Below are 19,508 nucleotides of genomic sequence, written 5' to 3' on the forward strand. Positions count from 1 at the left end.
AGCAATTAATAAATACTAAATTAAATGACAACTGCAGCTCTGGAAATAATTGAGAGACCACTTAAAATGATCAGTTAACATTGTTCTTTTATTCTATGAACTACTGACAGCATGTCTGAAATTACAAGCAAAAATGTAGTTTTTATTTTCAGAAAATGAGAAATGGTCAAAATAACAAAAAAGATGCAGTGCTTTCAGACCTGAAATAATGCAAGGAAAACAAGTTCATATCCATTTAGAAACAACAACACTAAAGTTTTAACTCAGGAAGAGTTCAAACCAAGATTTGGTGGAATAACCAGGAGGTTCAGTGCAGTGGGCTCTTAAGTTTTCCAGAGCTGTATTTCAATAATCGACTAATCACGATTAATCCGATTAATCGTTTCAGCCTACTACTCTAGACCTCCTTATGTAACACCACGTCTCCTTTCTCTGCAGACACAAAGCCGCCCTCTGGCTCCTCTGTATTTTTCCATCAGCATCCTTAAAAGAAAAATATCGTCTCCTTCTTGGCATGAAACCATATTGATGTTCACTTCTGACCTGAACTTCGCTCCCACAGCTTCATTGTATGACTCATTAGCTTTATTCCTCTACAGCTGCCACCATTCGGTACATCTTGTTTTTAAAGCTCCTCACCACAAAATCTTCAGCAATATTGAGCATTTTTCTCAGTATTTTCTCTGCTGCTCTCTAAAGCTTCCCCCCAGGATGCCCGTCTTCATCCTCTAAAAACAGAAGTCACTGTTGTCTGTTGCTCAGGTTACCGCCAGCCCTCTGTCTCTGTTCAGCTCTTTCTTCAGTCTGGATTTGAACTCTTCAGTCATAACTTTTTGCTCATCAAACAGCTCTCTGCTGTCAGTCTTGTGAAATGCCCCCCCACTGAGCTGCACTTTCTGGTTTAAAAAAAAAAAAAAGAAAAAAACCGAAACAGCCCAGTTCAGAGAGGAACTTTCTGTCAGAATCAAAAGTCTGCAGAATATTTCTGCTGAGTTCATTGAGTTGTGAGGGTTAAACCAGGCTGGCTGCAGATGCCAATACATCAAGAGGAAAGTTTTAGATTTTACTCCTTTGCTATTTGCTCCTCTATTTATATGCAAACAGAATTTGACCTGATATTGTGTCCCTTTTTCAATCTATATTCCACCCAAACCAAAATATAGAGCAGACAAACGGCAATCCTAAATCAGTGTAAATTGTTTTTTTCTCACCCAATCTCTGCTAACTTGATGTTTCTTGCAGTTGATCACATTCGTCTAATTCTCCAGACTTCTGAGTCCTTTACAGTGTTATAAAATCTAAAAGTACAAACATTCTCCACAAACTTTGGGTAGATGTTTGTCAAATATGATGTAGTGCTGATAGAAAGATGAATCTAAGAGGAGGGAATAGGAGAAAATAGACAAGAAAGAAAGAAAGAAAGGAAGAAAGAAAGAACGAAAGAAAGAAAGAAAGAAAGAAAGAAAGAAAGAAAGAAAGAAAGAAAGAAAGAAAGAAAGAAATAAAGAAAGAAAGAAAGAAAGGACAAAAGAAAGAAAGAAAGGACACAAGTTGAAGAATAAGGGACAAAAAAATTAATTATAATAAAAGAGGGATATTAGTATTTCACTTATTCAAGTTATTTTTGTTTGTCTTTTGGAAGGGAAATTGCTGCAGCTGAAATTAAGTATGTCTTGGTTTTTATTCATATTTTTTTGTTTTTGGCATCATTTTGACAATTTTATAATTGCCTTAATTAATTTTTTGCTTTACCTTTCATTGTGAAGCGTTTTGGTCGGCTGAGGTTGTTGTAAATGTACAATACAGATAAAAATAAACTTTGAATTGACAATAAGAGAGAAGAAGAACGGAGACCAGGGAGAAGGAAAGGAGGACAGAAACTGTTGTAGGAAGTAGAAGAGGACACAAGGAAAGGAAGACTTTAGAACAAAAGGAAGGAGACCAGAAAGGGATCGAGGAAGGAATCAGATAGGAGAAAGGAAGAGTGGAAGGAAAGAAGAAAAGGAATGAGAGTTGGGATGGCAGAAAGGACACAAGGATGGAAGAAGAGTATGAAACAAAGTAAAGAAGGAAGAATAAAGTAGAGGTGTAGTTAGGAAGATGTAAAGGAACAATAAGAGTTAGGAAGGCAGGACTCCAGAAAGGTCATGACATTTAGACAATGGAAAATGGAAGAAGTCAGCAAATAGAAATACAGTTGAAAACAGAAATTTACATACACAGAATAAAAAGACAAACATAATTATTTTCTCACTGTCTGAGGTTAAATCAGACCAAACTGTTCTTGTTTTAGTTTAGGTAGAATTACCAAAATTATTTCTATTTGCTAAATGCCAGAAAACACAGCAAAAACCTTTTTTTTTTAGAAAGAGTGTTTTGTAACTTTCTTTGAATTCAAAAGTTTACATATATAACAGAGTTTTATTTTAACAATATTATGAATGTGAAGTTTGTCAAAATGTGTATTTATTCTTTCAATTCAGGTTGTTTCTTCAGACATTTATTGATGTTTTAAGTTCTGTTACTGCTGCTCTTGGCAGTTGGCGGTTACCATAGCAACCAGTATCTGACAGCTCCTCCCCCTTTTTTCTGTTGCCGTCGGTAACGAATCAGCTCTGTGTTTTCTTTTTATATTTTAAAATGTATGTTGGACAAAGTTGATAGTGTACAGTGTTTAATGAGTAGATTTGCTGTGTTTGTTTTTAAATGTTAATGTTGCCCATTTTAGCAAGGTTTAATTTTACAAATACGTAAAACGTCAGTATCAGAGATAACTGTCTTTTAAAATGTATGACTTGTGTTTGCAGCGCATTATGATATTTTCAGGAGTGAAAACAATACACTTTTTATCTTAAAATTATGACCAAAACCATAAAACAAAGCTGCACAAGAGAATAAAGTCAATTTATAGCAAGGCCTGACGGTCTAAATTCCCCTTCAAATAGAAATATGTACCTTCATAAGGTTTTTATTAAATGTTTTAGCTTGCAGATGATATAACAACTGTGTTAAAATCTAAAAATACCTCAAACTCCTCAGCAATCTTGGGTCCATCCAGGAACAGCCTGGTGCTGAGGCAGTCAACTGGGCCAAAGTTAGCTGAATGAACACAGAAGGAGATACAATAAATGGGCCTAAAAGTTTGTATTGTTAGATCACCTTAACATTTACATGAAGTGCAGATGCAGTGTGGGAAAAAAAGAGACAAATATTATAAACCGGAGGTGTAATTAGCAGAAACTCAGATGAGATTAGTTCTGTGGCTGTGTACATTCTTCAGCGAAGCTGTGAATGAAGCACCTCGGGCTAATTATCGAGCCTCGTAAAGGAGCAGCGGCGATTTATAACCATCAGCGCCGAGCTGCTTCTGAACACTGCAATAAAGCTGGGGTTAATCCAGGTATCTGAATGATACCGGAGCTGCCTGGATTCTCCTGAATCATTCACAAGCGCCGTCTCTAAAATGCCAAACAAAATCTCTTCCAACCAGTGGTCCAATGTATTTCCAGCTACATTCACAAAACATCAGAACTAAGGGTTGCATTAAAAGCTAAAACTGATCTGGCAGCAGGTCTGCTCACTCACAAGTGAACTCCTTGAACTCCTGGAACACCTTGGGGTACATGGCTGCTGACATCACATCCTCCGGTGTGATGTCATCCCCATGCGTGGCTCGGAGTCCGTCCTCCAGGGTCTTGAAGTCCATCGGTGGCAGAGAGGCGCCGGGACGACCTTCGATACGTGGAAGGGACTTCAGCACCTGGGATTAAACACAGTGAGAGGAAGACGCAGCATTCAAATCTGGAACAAACTTCCAGAAAACTTCAAAACAGCTGAAACACTTTAAAAACCCATCTGTTTAGAGTTGCTTTTGAAACATAATCAAACAATCAACAGTCTGGTGAGTAACAACAGCAAAATGTAAACTTTCAATTACCGAATGTGTTCTATGAATTTGTTTTTTATTGTATTTTTTTGTTTTTATGGTGTAAAGCTTTTTGAAATGTCTTGTTGCTGAAAGATGCTATACAAATAAAGTTTGATTTGATGATTTCCCGAATGACACTTCATGATAACAAACAATCTTGTTCTTGTTCTTCTGCACACCACTTCAAATGAAGTGTTGCCCACAGATTCTGCGTTCAGCTGCTCTTAACTTTATTCAGTTTTCACTCCTTACAGACAAAAGCAAATTGATGGAGCTGATTGAAGAAAAGAAATAGTCATTGTTTTATCCATTCTCAAACTGGAGTAGCTCCAACATGCTAGAGTAGCTAGCGCTTCACAGTTTGCCTCTTTGGATTTACATTCTTGCTACTGATGGGGTCTGCTGTGAAATCAATATCATCTTTTAGTTTTCAATATGTTTTATTGAAGGTGGAAGAAAATGTGTGGTATTTGTGTGCGTGTATTGCCATGTGTACTTGATTGAATCGGATTCAATTTATCTGGACTGCTGGTTAAAAACAGTCCCCAGTCTATCTTTTTACTGGGACTTTTCTAAGCACTTTGTAAGATATGTGACCTTTGGGAACCACTGCAGATCACCACAGATATTCATATTTCCACATTTTCACTCAGATTTCAGAAGCAACTTGGTGTTATTAGGAGACATGACAAAGTTTATATATGGAGTCAAACTGGGTTTAGAGGTTCAGCTGTAAATAGTACTGGTACCTGCTGCTCTCTGTGCTGCATTAGCCTCTATAAACAGCATGATGTTCTAGCTCTACTTCTGCACTTCTTTTCCCTTTAATTGGGTCGATAAAGGGGAAATAAGTCAGAACTTTTATCCATTAGTGTCTATAAACCGAGTCCAGGCTATTCTTTGCTCTCGACCAGCTAGGAGCTGGTGTTGGAATCGGTCCCGCCTTATGATGCACGAACTGGACAGACAGACAAACAGCTAAGTCAGAACTGGTTCGTATCTGCACAAGATCCATGATGCTTGGATGGAAGAATCCAAGCACAATCAGAGAAGGTTTAGTGGAAGAAAAAAAACAGCGAGGGAGTGTGTTAGAAAAATGTCCTCAGGTTAATGCTGCTTCCAGTTTGTTACCTGGACTTGATGCCAGATGTGAGGTAACAGCATTCCAGCTCTAGAAGTTGAGATTTCAAAATGGAGGCGTCCATAAACATCGTTAGCAAAAGCTTTTGAGCATTATTTTAAACTTTACTTTCCAAAAGCAAACACCACTTTTAATTTGTTCAGTTTAGAGTTGTAAAATTGATTTCAGACATGAGTCTTGTAAAATAAACAGGATTCCACCACAGATTACTAGTCTGGTTGAGAGGAGCGGCCATATTGAAACGTGTAAAAGTTCTAACTGGGAGTAGTGGAGATTCTCCAAGTTTCCCAGTGGGAAATCCATTTTATAAGTTAAAATGTCTCGTTCTACTGGCAGATTTCACTTTTAATTAGCACTTTTCAACAATATTAAGAAGTTACTGACTAAAAACAAGTTGCTTGCTGAAAAGCTTCTTGTAAGTTATTTTTGTCTTATTTCAAGTGTAATAAGACATTTGAACTAAAATTAGATAAATGTACTTGGTTAGAGCTTGTATTTTTGCAGTGAAGTTAATGGATGCTGCTAAAGCAAAAGGTCGACGTCCTCCATGCAGTAATTCATGCAAAAAGAGACCAGATCAAGTGTTAGCATTCACCGTTCAGTACATGGACGTGTTTCAGCAGGTTCACATTTTTGTGCTGAAAATCTGATTTCTGGTAGTTTTATGCAATATTAAAATTTTGGCGAGAATTCATCAAAATTAGGAGAAATATTTGAAATATATTTGAAGTAAATTATTTAATTCTCCATTAATATCTTTTGTCGTTTTTTAAATTTTTTTGTCCTGGTTTTGAATATCTGGAGTTTTCGTCTCGTTTCCAGGTGGAGGCCGGAGAGTGGAACAAATCTCCGTACAATTTAATCTCTCTCCCTCAGCGTTTCCTGCAAGAATCAGCTTATGGCTCACCTCCACGGCTCGCTGTACGAGTCAGAATTAGTTAAACAGAATCGCTGCTAATCATCGCCCCCAGCTCACATACTTTTGTTAATTTTGTGTAAGTAGAGCCATGTGTGTTTAGATAAAGACTCACACGATGCAGTCTCCTGGGTTGACACTGAGCAAGCGTGTGTTTGAATATCATTAAAACCGCTGTATCTTATCGGTGGGTGCGTGTTGGTGGGTGCGTGTGTGTTAGCTTGTGCCTTGTGGAAATGTGCAGACAAAGGAGTCGGTGCAACGCCATTAGTCACAGGGCGAACAGTTCAGAGATAGCTGAGTCATTTGTGTTTGAGAGAGACACTTCAAAGATGACAGGCTCGCTGGAGTCCCTGCTCGTTAACGTCTTCTCCTCCGAGGACGTCTTCCGCTGAAACTCGCTGATTGTTGAAGTGTGGGACACGTACAGACAACGGAAGAGTGTGTGGGAAAGTGCCTGTGTTAACAAATGAACCTCAAATTAAGAGGTATGTAAATTAGTCACAGCTAATGCACCAAAAGATGAGCAGTCACAATGAGATTAATACGAAACGAGCCGCTTCCCCGTTGCTAAAAACAAGTGACAGGGAGGCAAAAACAAGCACATTTCAGGTGATTAAAAGGTAATTACTTAAACACATCGTGGGAAAAAAGACGATGATTTCTGTCTCTCTCTGGGAAAATTTATACTTTAAGCAAACTTTTCAAATTAAATGCAAACTTTTGATTATATTTATAGTTCAAGATTTACTCAAAAGAGGAAAAATTGTTTGCTTTCCATCTGACACACTGTTCAAAAATGAATGACTCATTAGGACAGAATAAAGAGCAGAGAAAAAACTGGCTAAATATCTGTTGATACACAAGAATGTTGAATTTAAATGTCAGATCTCAACTTTCCAAAATTTATTTAAGTCGTTCTTTTGTAAATATGTTCTGCCTTGTTAAATTAATTGTTACAAATAATTCATTAAAAGCCTAGAGTTAAGATAACATTCATGTCCTGTCCAGGCTGCAGACTCCAAGGACAGTAAACGACAAACATTTGATCCTGTTATCAGCCAAAATAAGGAGTGGGATGAATAAATGCCAAGGTCAGCAGGATGACAGGAGTTGGTTTCACAAAAGCAACTAAAACGCAGGGAAACAATTACCTGGAAGACTTGACCAGAAACTGGACAGACAAGCCTATAATGCAGCAATTTAGCAACAAATCAGAGTGAAGTCAGACATGAAGCTGACAGGAGAGATTATTAAAATCATTCAGTTTCTGCAGAGATGCAAGTGTTCAAACTGTTGGCAGCCTCAGAGTAGAAAAAACTGGTTGACCTTTAAAAGGAGCAGGTATTGTCTCTCAGCCAATATTCCATATTTTACATACAGCTCAGAGTGTGTGTGTGTGAGTGTGTAAGTGGGCACACCAACAGATTTCGTCTTCTAAAACATTATTTTTCTTTCTGCAAATGTCAAGTTCCCTCAGATCTGTTGGATGGAGTTTGGAACAGCGTGACACATTTCTCTTCATTCACGTGTTGAGCTTCTGCTAGGCTGCCAAGCGGCCGCTGACGTGCAGCACGAGGCTCTACCTGGCTGATTAGTGACGCGGAGGAAGGAGAACAGACACCAGGATGAAGGGAAGACAGAGAGAGAGCAGGGCTTCGTTTCCATCCTCACTCTTCTCTGAAGGACTCCGTCAGATGTAAGCAGAGCGTTTTGGGAGAGTTTTGGTTTAGATTTTTTTATGTCAATGCATGAGAACAGGTTTGTAAACAAGCATTTAAGTCGAAGTTTCTCATGAAAGAGCAAAAATGTTTAAGTTCAACAGCTGACAAGCATTTTCATTCAACTTTGGTTTTGTTCCGCTAGATTTGAGGTACTCTGGGTTAGGGCTGCAATGATTCCTCCAATCAGTCAAAAAATGATCAGCCTCAAAGCTTCACTAGATTATGTTGTATTATTTAGCGCACCGTGTCACTTCCACCTCTGAGCTGTTGCTAAGCGCTAGCAGCATAACATCTACAACATTTTTAAGTTTGTTACTCCAGCTTCCTCCCAAAAGAAGACTTTTAGGTTATACATTTTTATTAACTTATGGGCGGGGAAACTGCTGACTCAGCAGTTGCTCAGCAGATTAATTACTAACTCCCTCCAGCAGGAGGTTAAACCACATAAAGTCACTGAAACTGAAGCTGGCTCTACAATGTACCATTTCAGTGGATATTAACTGAAAGCTTAGTGGAGGGAAAAAATCTACCTTTACTATAGATATTTAGATATTTCTGTATTAAGTCACTTTTATTGGTCTTCTAGAATATTTAAATTTGGAATTTTCATTTGCAACATACACAGAAATAAATATTAAAACCATGTTTGATTTAAACATTATGAATTAAATTATTGTTTTGATGACAGTTTATGAATAAAATTTACCTGTAGACTACATGTAAATAGATATTCACTTAATAATTGGTTGTCAAAGAATATTCTGCAGCAGATTTCTCCTTTTTCTACCCACAGCTGCTCAGGATGAAATGATAACTTCATAAATATGAAATGTAAATGAATTAAATGACCAGAACCATCCACGGATGTTTGATTCCCAACTCCAGTACCTTGGATCTGAAGGGCTCGGGGAATCCACCGTGCGGTATTCCGACGTGTCCCTGCAGGAACTCGACCACGGACTGGGGGAAGGACAGCTCATCCGCCCTCTCCTCCACCTCCGCCCTGGTCAGGTTGTTCTGCACCATGAACTGAGCCAGATCTCCAACGATCTTGGAGGACGGAGTCACCTAGAGAAAGAAATCAGCGTTGGGTGTCAAATAGCCTGTTCCAAGTAACGACCTGACAGAACATGAAACAGAGACACATAGGATTATCTATGGGTGGATTCAAGCCAACAGGAGGCGCTGTTGTTTGTCTGTTTCCTGGTAAATAACATCAAATTAACATCCAGGGGAAGAACGACCTCCCAACTGATCGTTTAAACATTTCTAAGAGAACGTTCATCTTTTTGCTGTCTTAATAATCTCACTGATATGAGAGCTTTATATCTCATTACTTTGTGGTGGAGGCAGCATTATGCTATGGGAATGCTTTTCCTAAAAAAAAAAAAAAAAAGAAAAAAAAAAAGATGGTTGTAGCTAAATGCACATAGAGAAATTCTGGAACAAAGAGCCTTCCAGCAAAATGGCAACAGTTTAGATTAAAGCACTTTTATGTGATAGAATGGTGTCCTAGTCAAAGTCAGGATCTTGGGAATCCATGTTAAAACTTCAAAATTAATGTTCAGAGTTGTTCTCCACCTAATCTGACTGAACCTGAGCTATTTTTCATAAAAAAAAAGCCAAATGTCAACCTCAGAGGCCATTTGGAGGCTCTATTCAAAAGGTTTGCAGCTGTAATCACAACTGAATTTGATTCTACTGAGTGAAGAGGCATGCCACACCTTTCAGATTTAAAACAAATGTCCTTTGGCTTATCACGTAAAATTAAAATCCATCAAAGTTTGTGACCAAAACTCAAATTCAAAGGGGAAAAATAATTTCTCAGGGTTTAAAAATAAACCAGAACATAAAGCAGCAGAAAACGAAAGATGAATTAAAATCACGAGCAATATTTTTTATGTTCTATAATTACGGCATCAGCTCCTGCTGCATAATGTTGATTAGCTGACGCTTTGCTGGCGGAACGGGACACTGATGGGAATATCGACTGGAGAAATTGCTCTTCTGTTATAATGAAGTAACAGACAGATTCAAAGCTGCTCTAAACTTTTTCTTCTGGGTAATCAGAGCTTCAAAAGGGCGGAAAGGGTCGACTAATCTATAACCACCAGGCTGCACCCACCGCACCGTTCTCCAGCTTTTAGCCAAAACATCAACTTATCAGTGTAATAGGAAAGATTGAAAGAAAACCTTTTAAACTGAAAACTCTACGCCATGCAGAAAGCTGATAAAAAGTGCCTGAGCAGGTGTGGATTCAGAGAAATACTTCCTGAAGCCGACACCTGTTTCTTACGACATCTGCTGACAAGACAACCTGAGTGAAACCTGAAGCGCTCTTACTCCTCAGGGGTTTCCTCAATCTTCTGGGATTTAGGTGCTTGTTGAAGCATGATACAAATAAGAAATACGCCCTGATAAAAGAGGCGACCGTACTTCCCTGCTACAAAACCTACAGCTTAGTTTGACTGGCATTTGAAAAGATAATGATAGATTTCTCTCCCTTTTGTTTGCAGGAAGGCTTAAGTGATTTGAATGGGCTTTTAAAATCCCTGGAGAGGCCATTATGTTGGTGGAAATGCTGAGCAAAAGTTAATTTCAAAGTTGCTTTAAAACACAGCAAAACCATTTGTCTGCCTTTTTCCTTTCACTGCCATGTTGAAATTGGTTTTCTCGTGTTTAAAATAAATTTTACAAATCGTGAACAGCCTTTTTACAAGGTCGGTCAGATCTAAAGCCTCAGTGTGGATCAAAGCATTTTTAATCATCATTTCTCTGATTTTATGTCAGATTCGTCACTTTTTCCTCTTTAATATTCAAGCCTCTCTTGTTTCCTGCCTTCTCTTTCACAGCCCAAATATTTATTGTTCCTGGATCTACAGTGACACCAAGACTGTTGATATTTGTTGATGAACCAGACACCTCTGGCTTTCTGGGAGCAATATCAGATATATTAACTCTGAACCTTCAAATATTTTCTTGAAAAAAGGTAAATAATATCCAACCTTCCTCTAAAAGTCCTTTGTAGTTTGAGAGACAGCTGAAATAAATGTTCTTTATAAGCTTTTATTTTGTTCTACAGTTTGTAAAAAAAAAAAAAAGCAGCAGAACTCAACTCCATCTGATCTCAATAACGTCGCACCCAGCAAAACCATCAATCCCAGTTATTGGAAACACAATTATGAGCAGATAATGGCCTTCGAAGAAAAATGTTGGGGTCTGAGAAAGGAGGCAATTACATGTTTCTGATCCTATACGGCCCAAACATGAGGGCTCAAGTACAAGAATTTCATTTGAAACCAGTTTTTCAGCTTCTTGGTGGCTCTGCAGGAATTTAAGGGTGAATGATGTTTGCTGGGATGATATTGTATAAATATAACCTACAGAAGGCTGTAGAAACCTCCTGTGTTTCACAGCTTTTCACTTCAGTCAGAGTAATATTTGTTGAGACGCCGCCTGCAGTTCCTGAGGCCCACAGTTCAAAGCATCAGGTAATATAAAGTCAAATATCTGAAGCCCTTTTTGGACAATAAATGGAAAGAAAAAGGCTGAAACTGAACAGGAACTGAGCTCATTTTTAAATATTGTAATTGTTTTTGATGCAGTCACTTTAAATACTTTGTTACTGGTGCCTACAAAGGTCCTTTAGGGGTGGATGTTGGGAATTAGTTATGGCTATAAACACTGTGATGCAATAATTAGATTATCTTCATGTACGTTTCTGTATTTGTCCCTATCAAATAAAAACAAACTGAATAAATAAATAAATAATAATCATAATAAAATCACCATGACTGGTTTCTGTAGTGGACAGGATGTTGACCCCTGATCAGGGGCGTTGAACTCATTTTCATTTTGGTCCGTATCAAAAATCTGATTGTTCTTAAAGGGCCAGCTGTGCCAGAATGTCTTGATAAAACCCATTAAACTGTTAAAATGTTATTAAGTGGTTGTTTGTTTCAGCATTCAATAAGTGTTTCTTAAAATAAAATAATATTGAACATTTCTTCACATCGTAAAGGGAGTAAGACAGAGGCAGCCGTCACTTAAAATCAAAGCTTTTGACCAGTTTGGAGAGAAATTTACAGTAAAAATCTGGAAAAAAAAAGGGGATCTGTTGATTTTGTGTGAATCTTGCAGTTTTGTGAAAAACTGGAGGGACTAATTGATGCAATTTGGAGACTAGAGGGCCACACAGAAAGCTGCGGCGGGCCAGATTTGGCCCCTGAGCCTCGAGTTTGACACGTGACTTAGAGGGACTCGGCCTTTCACAATAAATGTAGCTGAATGAGGAATTGTCCCAAAAGTTACTGTGATAAACAACACTATTGTTGCTTAGAGACAAACTAATGCAAGTTTGTTTTCTCAAAGTTAAATAAACTTGAATCTTGTAAAGAACAATTCACTCACTGGTTGAGGAAGATATTTAACATTTTCCAAATAAATCAAAAATGTATTCTGAAAACAAATTTTCAAAAAAAAAATTCTAATACATTTTTTTATTTATTTTATAATTTTATTAAATAAAATAATTTTTTTATTTTATTTTAAACAAAAATTACATTTATTTTCTGTTAATAAATAAAATAAAAAGAAGCCCTACTTACAACCAAAACCATAAAAATGGATTGTGATTTCTCTCTCGACAAAATTTTTCTCTCCCAAAAAGATTAATACATCTTGTGATTAATTGATTATTGCAGCTAACTGATAAAACCTTCTGATAAGAACATAGCTGTCCATTTAAAGCGTCCTAATTCTTCTGCATCCGTCTATAACCCACATTCCTCAGTAAGTGGACATGCACGACTCCACATCTGCGATATTACAGAGCTGCAGCAGGCAGACGGATTGCGTCTGTGTGTGGAAGAATGGCGGCGATATTGTGTGTGCTTGTATGCCTGTGCATCCTGTGTCAGTGTGCTTTGCTCACATTTGCTTTGAAATGCAACTCTATCCAAACCCGGGCTCCCCTAATGGGAAAAGGATTATATCACTCAGAACGGCGAGCGTGCATCTGCTGGTGTGTGTGGGTCGAGAGGCAAATAAAACACACAGACAATAATGCAAGCCAGCCAAGCAGGGAGTGGAGTGAAGGATGGTACCTGTCAGGAGGAGGAGAAAGGAGAGAGGAGTGATAATAAGAGGCTCAGAGGAGGAGAGCAGGAATGATAGAAAGATTAGAGATACATAAAGGAAGTCTAATCGAAATGAGAGAAGATGGGAGCAATTGATGAGGGAGGAGATAAAACTAAATGAAAGAGGAGAGAGATGGTGGGGATTTGCAGCAAGAGTGAGAAGGAGACATAAAGGGATGGACAGATTAAGAAAGAAAGCAGCAAACAGACAGGAGCCGTCGACATCTACAGCCCCACAGGCAATACAAGACGTGCTCCACCTCCAAGTGTAACAGACTGCGTGTTTGAGAGAGTGCAGGTGAGTGAATACGTGCCTGTAATTGCAAAAGGAAAGTGGCAGAAACACTGAGGCGAGCGAAAAAGACAGAGCAGCCGTACAAAAATATACACAAGTCACATCAAGCTCAGACGGCGACAGCTTCAGCAAAGCCGAGTGGAGGAAGGAAGGGTTGATGAGAAAAGAAGTGCAGCAGAAGTTTGAGAAGAGAACATAAACAGGGCCAAGGCTTTTGGAGAGCTGGAAAAGCTCCAAACAGACAAGTCAATGCCAATTAATGGCAGCCTTCCTCCTATAATTCACTGAACGGTGCAACATCATTAGCTCTGTCAGAGATTATATTGTTAAAACTGCACCGCTGGGGATCTGTGCAGGTGAGTTCAGGCTGATATTCCTGCTGTTCACTGAATGCACCTTCAAGCAAAAACGATATCAAGCAGCAAAAGAGCAGAAAACAGATCCGTTGTTACAATTATCCTCTGGCAAAGAGGGATTTATACTGCAGGCTCACGCTGGGCAGGTTGCTACAGATTCAGCTGGTTTGGAACAACAAACTGGATGAGTTCATCACTTTTTAAACAATAATGACTAGAGACCACTGCTAATCTATAACAGGATGGATGGATGACTAGCAGAGGTGATAATGACAAATTAAATGTCTTCCCTCCATAAAACTTTACTACTTAAATTCAGATTTTTACCTGTTTTTATCTGATTTCTTTCTGTTTTCCTGGAATGGAGTTAAAGTGGGGAGGAAAACGAGCCTCATTCCTGAAAACGTTGAGTGGAAACCCACATTTAGACATGGATATAAAAAAAAGAGGTAATTGTGTTGAACTTTTGCAGTAAATGTCTTTTTGTGGTATTATTATATCACAGGAAGTAAATGGTTCAATAGCACCTCTGAATAAACAAATAAAACAATTTAAGGGACTATCAGGCAGTTGTTCTCTTTAATGAATCAATTTTTCGCAGCAGGTGATGTTTACCCTCAAATTGTTGTTGATTCTTTCCTAAAAATATGAAGTGATGGATGTTGTGACATCTTTGTGGTTGGATATGAACAAAAATGTAGGAGTCACACAAACTATAAATTTCATGTGTGTCCAGATGAGTTTAACTGTTTATGTCCCAGTTCAACATAAATCCTTATGATTTAATTAGAAGAGGAGTAAAAATACCTTCAGCCTCTACCAGCATGAAAGGGGCTTTGATCAGTTCAGTCACAGAAGTTTTACATCGGTCTGAATCCATCCAGTTAATGATGCAGTTTGCATGTACAGTAGTTTGGGACCAATTATCCACGGCAGAGGCTTGATGCACAGTTTCTAAATGGGAGAGGAGAAGTTTGCAACAACTCTGAGGATGATGGATGTGGAGGCTGGAGGCATGAAACGCCGGGTTTACGCTCCTGAGGGCGTCCATTGATCTGAGAGCGAACAGTTGGACAATGGGTGACGTTTGTGTGTGTAACCATCAGATCAGGAGATATTCTGCTGTTTGTAGTGGATAGAGCCTCCGGTGGTTCCATAAATCTGTCTTTTTTCTTAATTAAAATGATCATAACTGAGCCACATTGTCAGTGATTTAAGCTTTGAGTTCAGCTAATGTCAATAAATCTGTCTTTATGGTTTGTCTGATATGCAAAAGACCCAAAAGAAAAATTATTCACATTTTAAGAGTCAGAAAAATGATTTTTACTGATGCATTTATTACAGCGGCTCTGCAGTTTAATAACTGGTAAAAACTAGGAAAATGTTTGTTTTTCCAGACTTCATTCCCTGTTCCATTGTTTCTATTTATTTATCCATCCATCTATTGATCCATTCATCCACCATCAGTTTTTCTTCCATAACGTTTTCAGGGTATTTCCTCTCCAGATTTTAACTGCATTTCAAGAAAACAAACCAATTTATACAAAAAATGGTGAAAATCTACCTTAAATTTTAGTAGTAATGTTTTACGGTGGGAAGATGCTAAACATTTAATTTTATGTCATCATCACCTCTACTAGTCATGTTGTCTTTTGACTTCAAAGTTACGCGACAGCAGTTCTGTGTTTTTATCTGGAAACAAAACATTTAGGTGAAGCCACTCAGTTTCCTTTCACATAAACATATAAAATCAAATCTAAGAGCCTTTAAACGTGTGCGCAAGTCATCTCATGTAGCAAACTGTACAGTTACAAAATGTTGGGACTTCACATCTTGGAAAAGACACACAAGTGTTAAAATCTGTTCAATGTCAAGACAAACAATTTCTAATAGTGATTCTGGGTCATTAGCGTGGAAAGAAAGTGATGCTGCAGTGATGACATCCATATATATATATGCATTGACCTCCATTCATTGCTATGAAGGCACCAATTTAAGCAATTTATGAAACTAAAAATGCTCAAGTTGCATCAGGCCTGAATGGGTGTGGATGTTCTGCTGCTTCAAAACAGATTTAAACCTAAAGAGTCTTTTTGAAACAAATTACTTTTATGCAAATACCTCAGTAATCATTAAAACTTCTCAAAACGAGCTTCCGTTGCGTTTCATTGTTCTTAAAATAAAAAGTCGGGCAAATGAAGTTCTTAGGCGAGGACAATCCTTCAGCGGCAGCTGCAGACTTCAGAGATAGCTTTGAGTTTGAGAGGTTTCTGCGTTAAAGGGTATGCAGGGGACGGTCTGCATACTGCCAGCGCATTATGTGGTCTGTCCTCTTTACGTCTACATCTCGTAAGCACACTCCTTCACCGTTATAGACAAACTGACAGGGAGAGAGACACAGGCATTGTCAAGCTAACAGGGTGCAGCGGAGAGCAGCGCAGCACCCCTAGGCACACAGAGCCAACATTGGCTTGTGCAGCGAAGCCCACAGAGTCTTAATTGAATTGATAGAGAACATGGAGAGAGAGTGGGGAAGTTGGGGAGAGAATTGATGAGCAAAACAGAAATGGAAAGCAGAGAGGAAACTAAAAAACATAGGAGACAAGGAGGTAGATAAATATATATGGAGCTGACTGAGGAATAAACATTTGCAACAAAATGAGAGAACAGAGACCAGAAAGGTTTGATGAAGAGAGAAGAGGAAAACAATTAGAGTGTGAACCCAATAAAAGAGGAATGAATCTATTATGAGGATGGTAAATAATGAAGGAAAACAAAGGGTTTAATGAAAGATAATGAGAAGCAGAAAGGCAGGCAGGAGGTAAATTCTGGGTGCAAATAAACTGTTGAATGGATGATAACGTTTCTCCACATGATAGCAAGTAAAGTTTCCTTCAAGAGATCAAACTAAGACATCGTGAACCGCCCTGAAACGAGGCTCCAACTATAAATGAGAGGATGGATAAAAGTGCAACAACTGCAGTCCTGGCTGCACTGAGGCATTATTAAATTAAACCCAATTAAGAACTGCTCACTAAACAAAAAGAATGAAAATTAGCTCTAAAAAAAATCTAATTTTCACTCAGTTTTAGCTCAGGCATAAAGCGACCTACAAGCATCGTGTTAGTGATGTGATGGTTAGCTCAGGGGAACGTGTTAATGAAGACAGAGCAGCTGATTTCTGACTGAATTAGACGAGCAAAATGGTCGCTTTAAAAGAGAGCGGAGCAGCAAATCCTTCTTTAATCCATTGTGGTCGCATCAGAGATAACACAGTCCATCAGAAAAGATTGCTGCTGGTTCGTCTGTGCTGAAATTAGCCTCCTGACGTATCATCAACAACATTGGTGAGAAAACGTAGGGTGATTAGGAACTTCTTCTAAGTCCAAACTCCTTGATGGAGGAGTGCTGGAAAGAGCAGGAGCTTCTTAAAGAGACAGAGGCCCAATTTCAAACCGTTAAATAGCAAAATCAAATTTTGTTTTAGTTATGTTTGGTATGTAAACAACATTTTTATAACTAAAGGTAACACAGAATAGAATATACTTTATCGTCCATTGGGGAAATTTGTCATGAATTCAAAGGTGTGCGATGTATAGTATCAGACAGTAAATACATATCCAACAGATATGAACACAGACTACAGTTTAAAAACAACAGAACATCGGGCTGGAGCTTTTTAGTTGTAAATATCTGGCCAAACTGTTCCTGTTTCATTCACAGTTTTCACTCAGTGCTGTTGTTTTTATTTTATTTTGGTGAAACCTTAAACTGCTGCTGCGTCAGTTACTCAACAGGTTGTTGCTGGGTAACCAAAAAGTGAGAGGTGGAGCAGTTAAAGTCTTTTTTTCTGCCTACACCCCCCACAATGCTATGCGTTTCTGAGTCATGCGTCTATCTCCATGAGTTTTGCCACTGATTTATTTTACAGCCCCAACAGGACAACAAAGCTACTGCACACCTTCCAGGCCGCAACGTAATGCTCATTTAAAATTGTAATTCAAAATTTTGATTGGGGTGGGTACAGATGAGCATTTGAAATAATTCAGTTTAGTTTTTGGGAATTTCTGTAACTTTTACTGGAAGGCAAGAGCTTATACTCCATATACAGGATGTGGGACGGAACCAACAATATCCTACAGTTACTTGATTGCACTAAAAAAATGACATCATGTACCTGGAAATTACATAATACCCCTCTAAGTTTAATCTGCTTTGGTACATAAATCTGAATATTCTGCAACATTTTATTTGACGGGGTGTGCATAAGACTGACATGACACTGTGATAAACATGATATAACATCTGTCATGAACATGATGGAGCCTTTGTGAATGTCAATGACTGCTGTCATGAAGTGTCATTTGGTAAATAATGACACTTGCTTTGCATTACTTACAAAATAATGAAACTTTAATGCAAAGTTGGCACTTTTACTGGACTTTTAATGCAACTTCGTATTAAAAGTGTCATTATTTACCAAATGACACTTCATGATAACATGAAGGAGCCTTCATGTTCATAACAGATGTCATGTTTAAGACAGTGTCAGTCTTATGGACGCCCCATCAAATAAAAATATTTATTTGATATTCATATAATTTGGATCCAAAGCTATTACCCCTATGACAGAACCTGCAGTACTTCATCTTCTTATGTTTCATAAACCTTGAGAAAAAAAATTTATTAATTGGACAAAATTATTGCCAGCGGGACGGACCTCAAAGAAAACCGGAAAAACCCAATTGTAGCAACATTTGGTAATAATTTTTCATTTTGGGGTTGTAATCAGCTCTGCAAATGCCTGTAGAAGGGACTGACACGACTGAACACGTCTCCTCCTGACAGGAGATAAACTGCTTCTGTCATGCAACTCTGCTGCATTAACAGATACGTTTATTCATCTGTTCAAGGTAAAACTAGTGAGGAGTAAACTTGCACAACATTGTTATGCAAGTAGAGCAAGAGGTGTTGTTCATTAGATTCAGTAAATGTGACAGATGCCTGTGGAAGAATATTAAGCACACACCGCAGTAATATTTGTCTATGCAGCAGAGCATTGCAGATGAAATTGTATATTTTGCATTTATTGTTATGAAGGCAAAGTCTGCTTGACTTACAGTTGTGAGCGGATGCAGACCTGTTTGCCTCGCTGTGCCTTGCATTTAGGGTAAAATCAAAAAATTGTAAACAGGATTTTTATTTTTTTGGATGAATAGTGCCACGCTCTCCATCAAAGCTGCACGGCCAAACCAGGATCATTACATACGTGTTTTGCAGTTTGGTTGCTGTTGCCTGGATTTTTGTGTTCCCGGCTCACCTTAATGAGGTCTCCGAGTAGTTTGTTTGCTTCAGCGTAAGCCTTCTTCACCTCCTTGAACTTATTTCCGAGCCCCATACTATGAGCCTGCAATGAAACAGACCACAGCAGGGATGAGCAGTACGTACAAACCTTTTATTACCTTCCTTTCTAAAGGAAGGAAGCCAAGTAATGCTTGCCCAGTCAGTGGCTTCAAATTGCTGCTGCAGCATCAGAAACCTTGAAGATCAGCACACACACTATTGTTACATGTGATTTGCAACAGCATATTTTTGCTTCCTGAGATGGAAATGTTTTTGTTTGTCTATTTATTTTTGACAAGTATACAGCTTTAGGAAATAACTTTAAATTATCTAACTGGGAATGTGGAATAACAGGGTAAAAGCCAAAATAATCTGCTGGAAATTATTTGGTCAATCTCTGTACGTTTAGTCAAAACAACCTGTTATTCAACAGAGATGGCTTCCCAGAATCTTAGGAATGTTCCCATGATCCTGTGGCAGCACAAACAAAGGATTTAGTATAGATGTCAATAAGCGTCACAGTCCTTGAAATAATTTCATACCAGCATTATGAAATGTGTCGCTAAATTTAACTAATACTTGTAACGGAACCATTAGCTACGTTCTCTGCAAAAAAAGAGGAATGAAATAAAAATTTGATTTGCTTTCATATTGAAAATAAAAATCA

General features: G+C 38.3%; 1 protein-coding gene across 1 annotated transcript in view; it reads right to left on the minus strand.

Annotated features, from left to right (window-relative positions):
- pcxb (pyruvate carboxylase b) overlaps positions 1–19,508 on the minus strand; it is a 333,693-nt gene that overhangs the window by 15,719 nt on the left and 298,466 nt on the right. The window contains exons 20-23 of the mRNA XM_044098259.1: positions 18,819–18,905; positions 8,598–8,777; positions 3,586–3,760; positions 3,026–3,099 (exon numbers count right to left, since the gene is read on the minus strand). Of these exons, the coding sequence (XP_043954194.1) occupies positions 3,026–3,099; positions 3,586–3,760; positions 8,598–8,777; positions 18,819–18,905 (516 nt within the window). The remainder of the gene's footprint in view (positions 1–3,025; positions 3,100–3,585; positions 3,761–8,597; positions 8,778–18,818; positions 18,906–19,508) is intronic.

Source organism: Gambusia affinis, linkage group LG18 (assembly GCF_019740435.1).
Source record: "Gambusia affinis linkage group LG18, SWU_Gaff_1.0, whole genome shotgun sequence".
NCBI classification, from domain to species: domain Eukaryota; kingdom Metazoa; phylum Chordata; class Actinopteri; order Cyprinodontiformes; family Poeciliidae; genus Gambusia; species Gambusia affinis.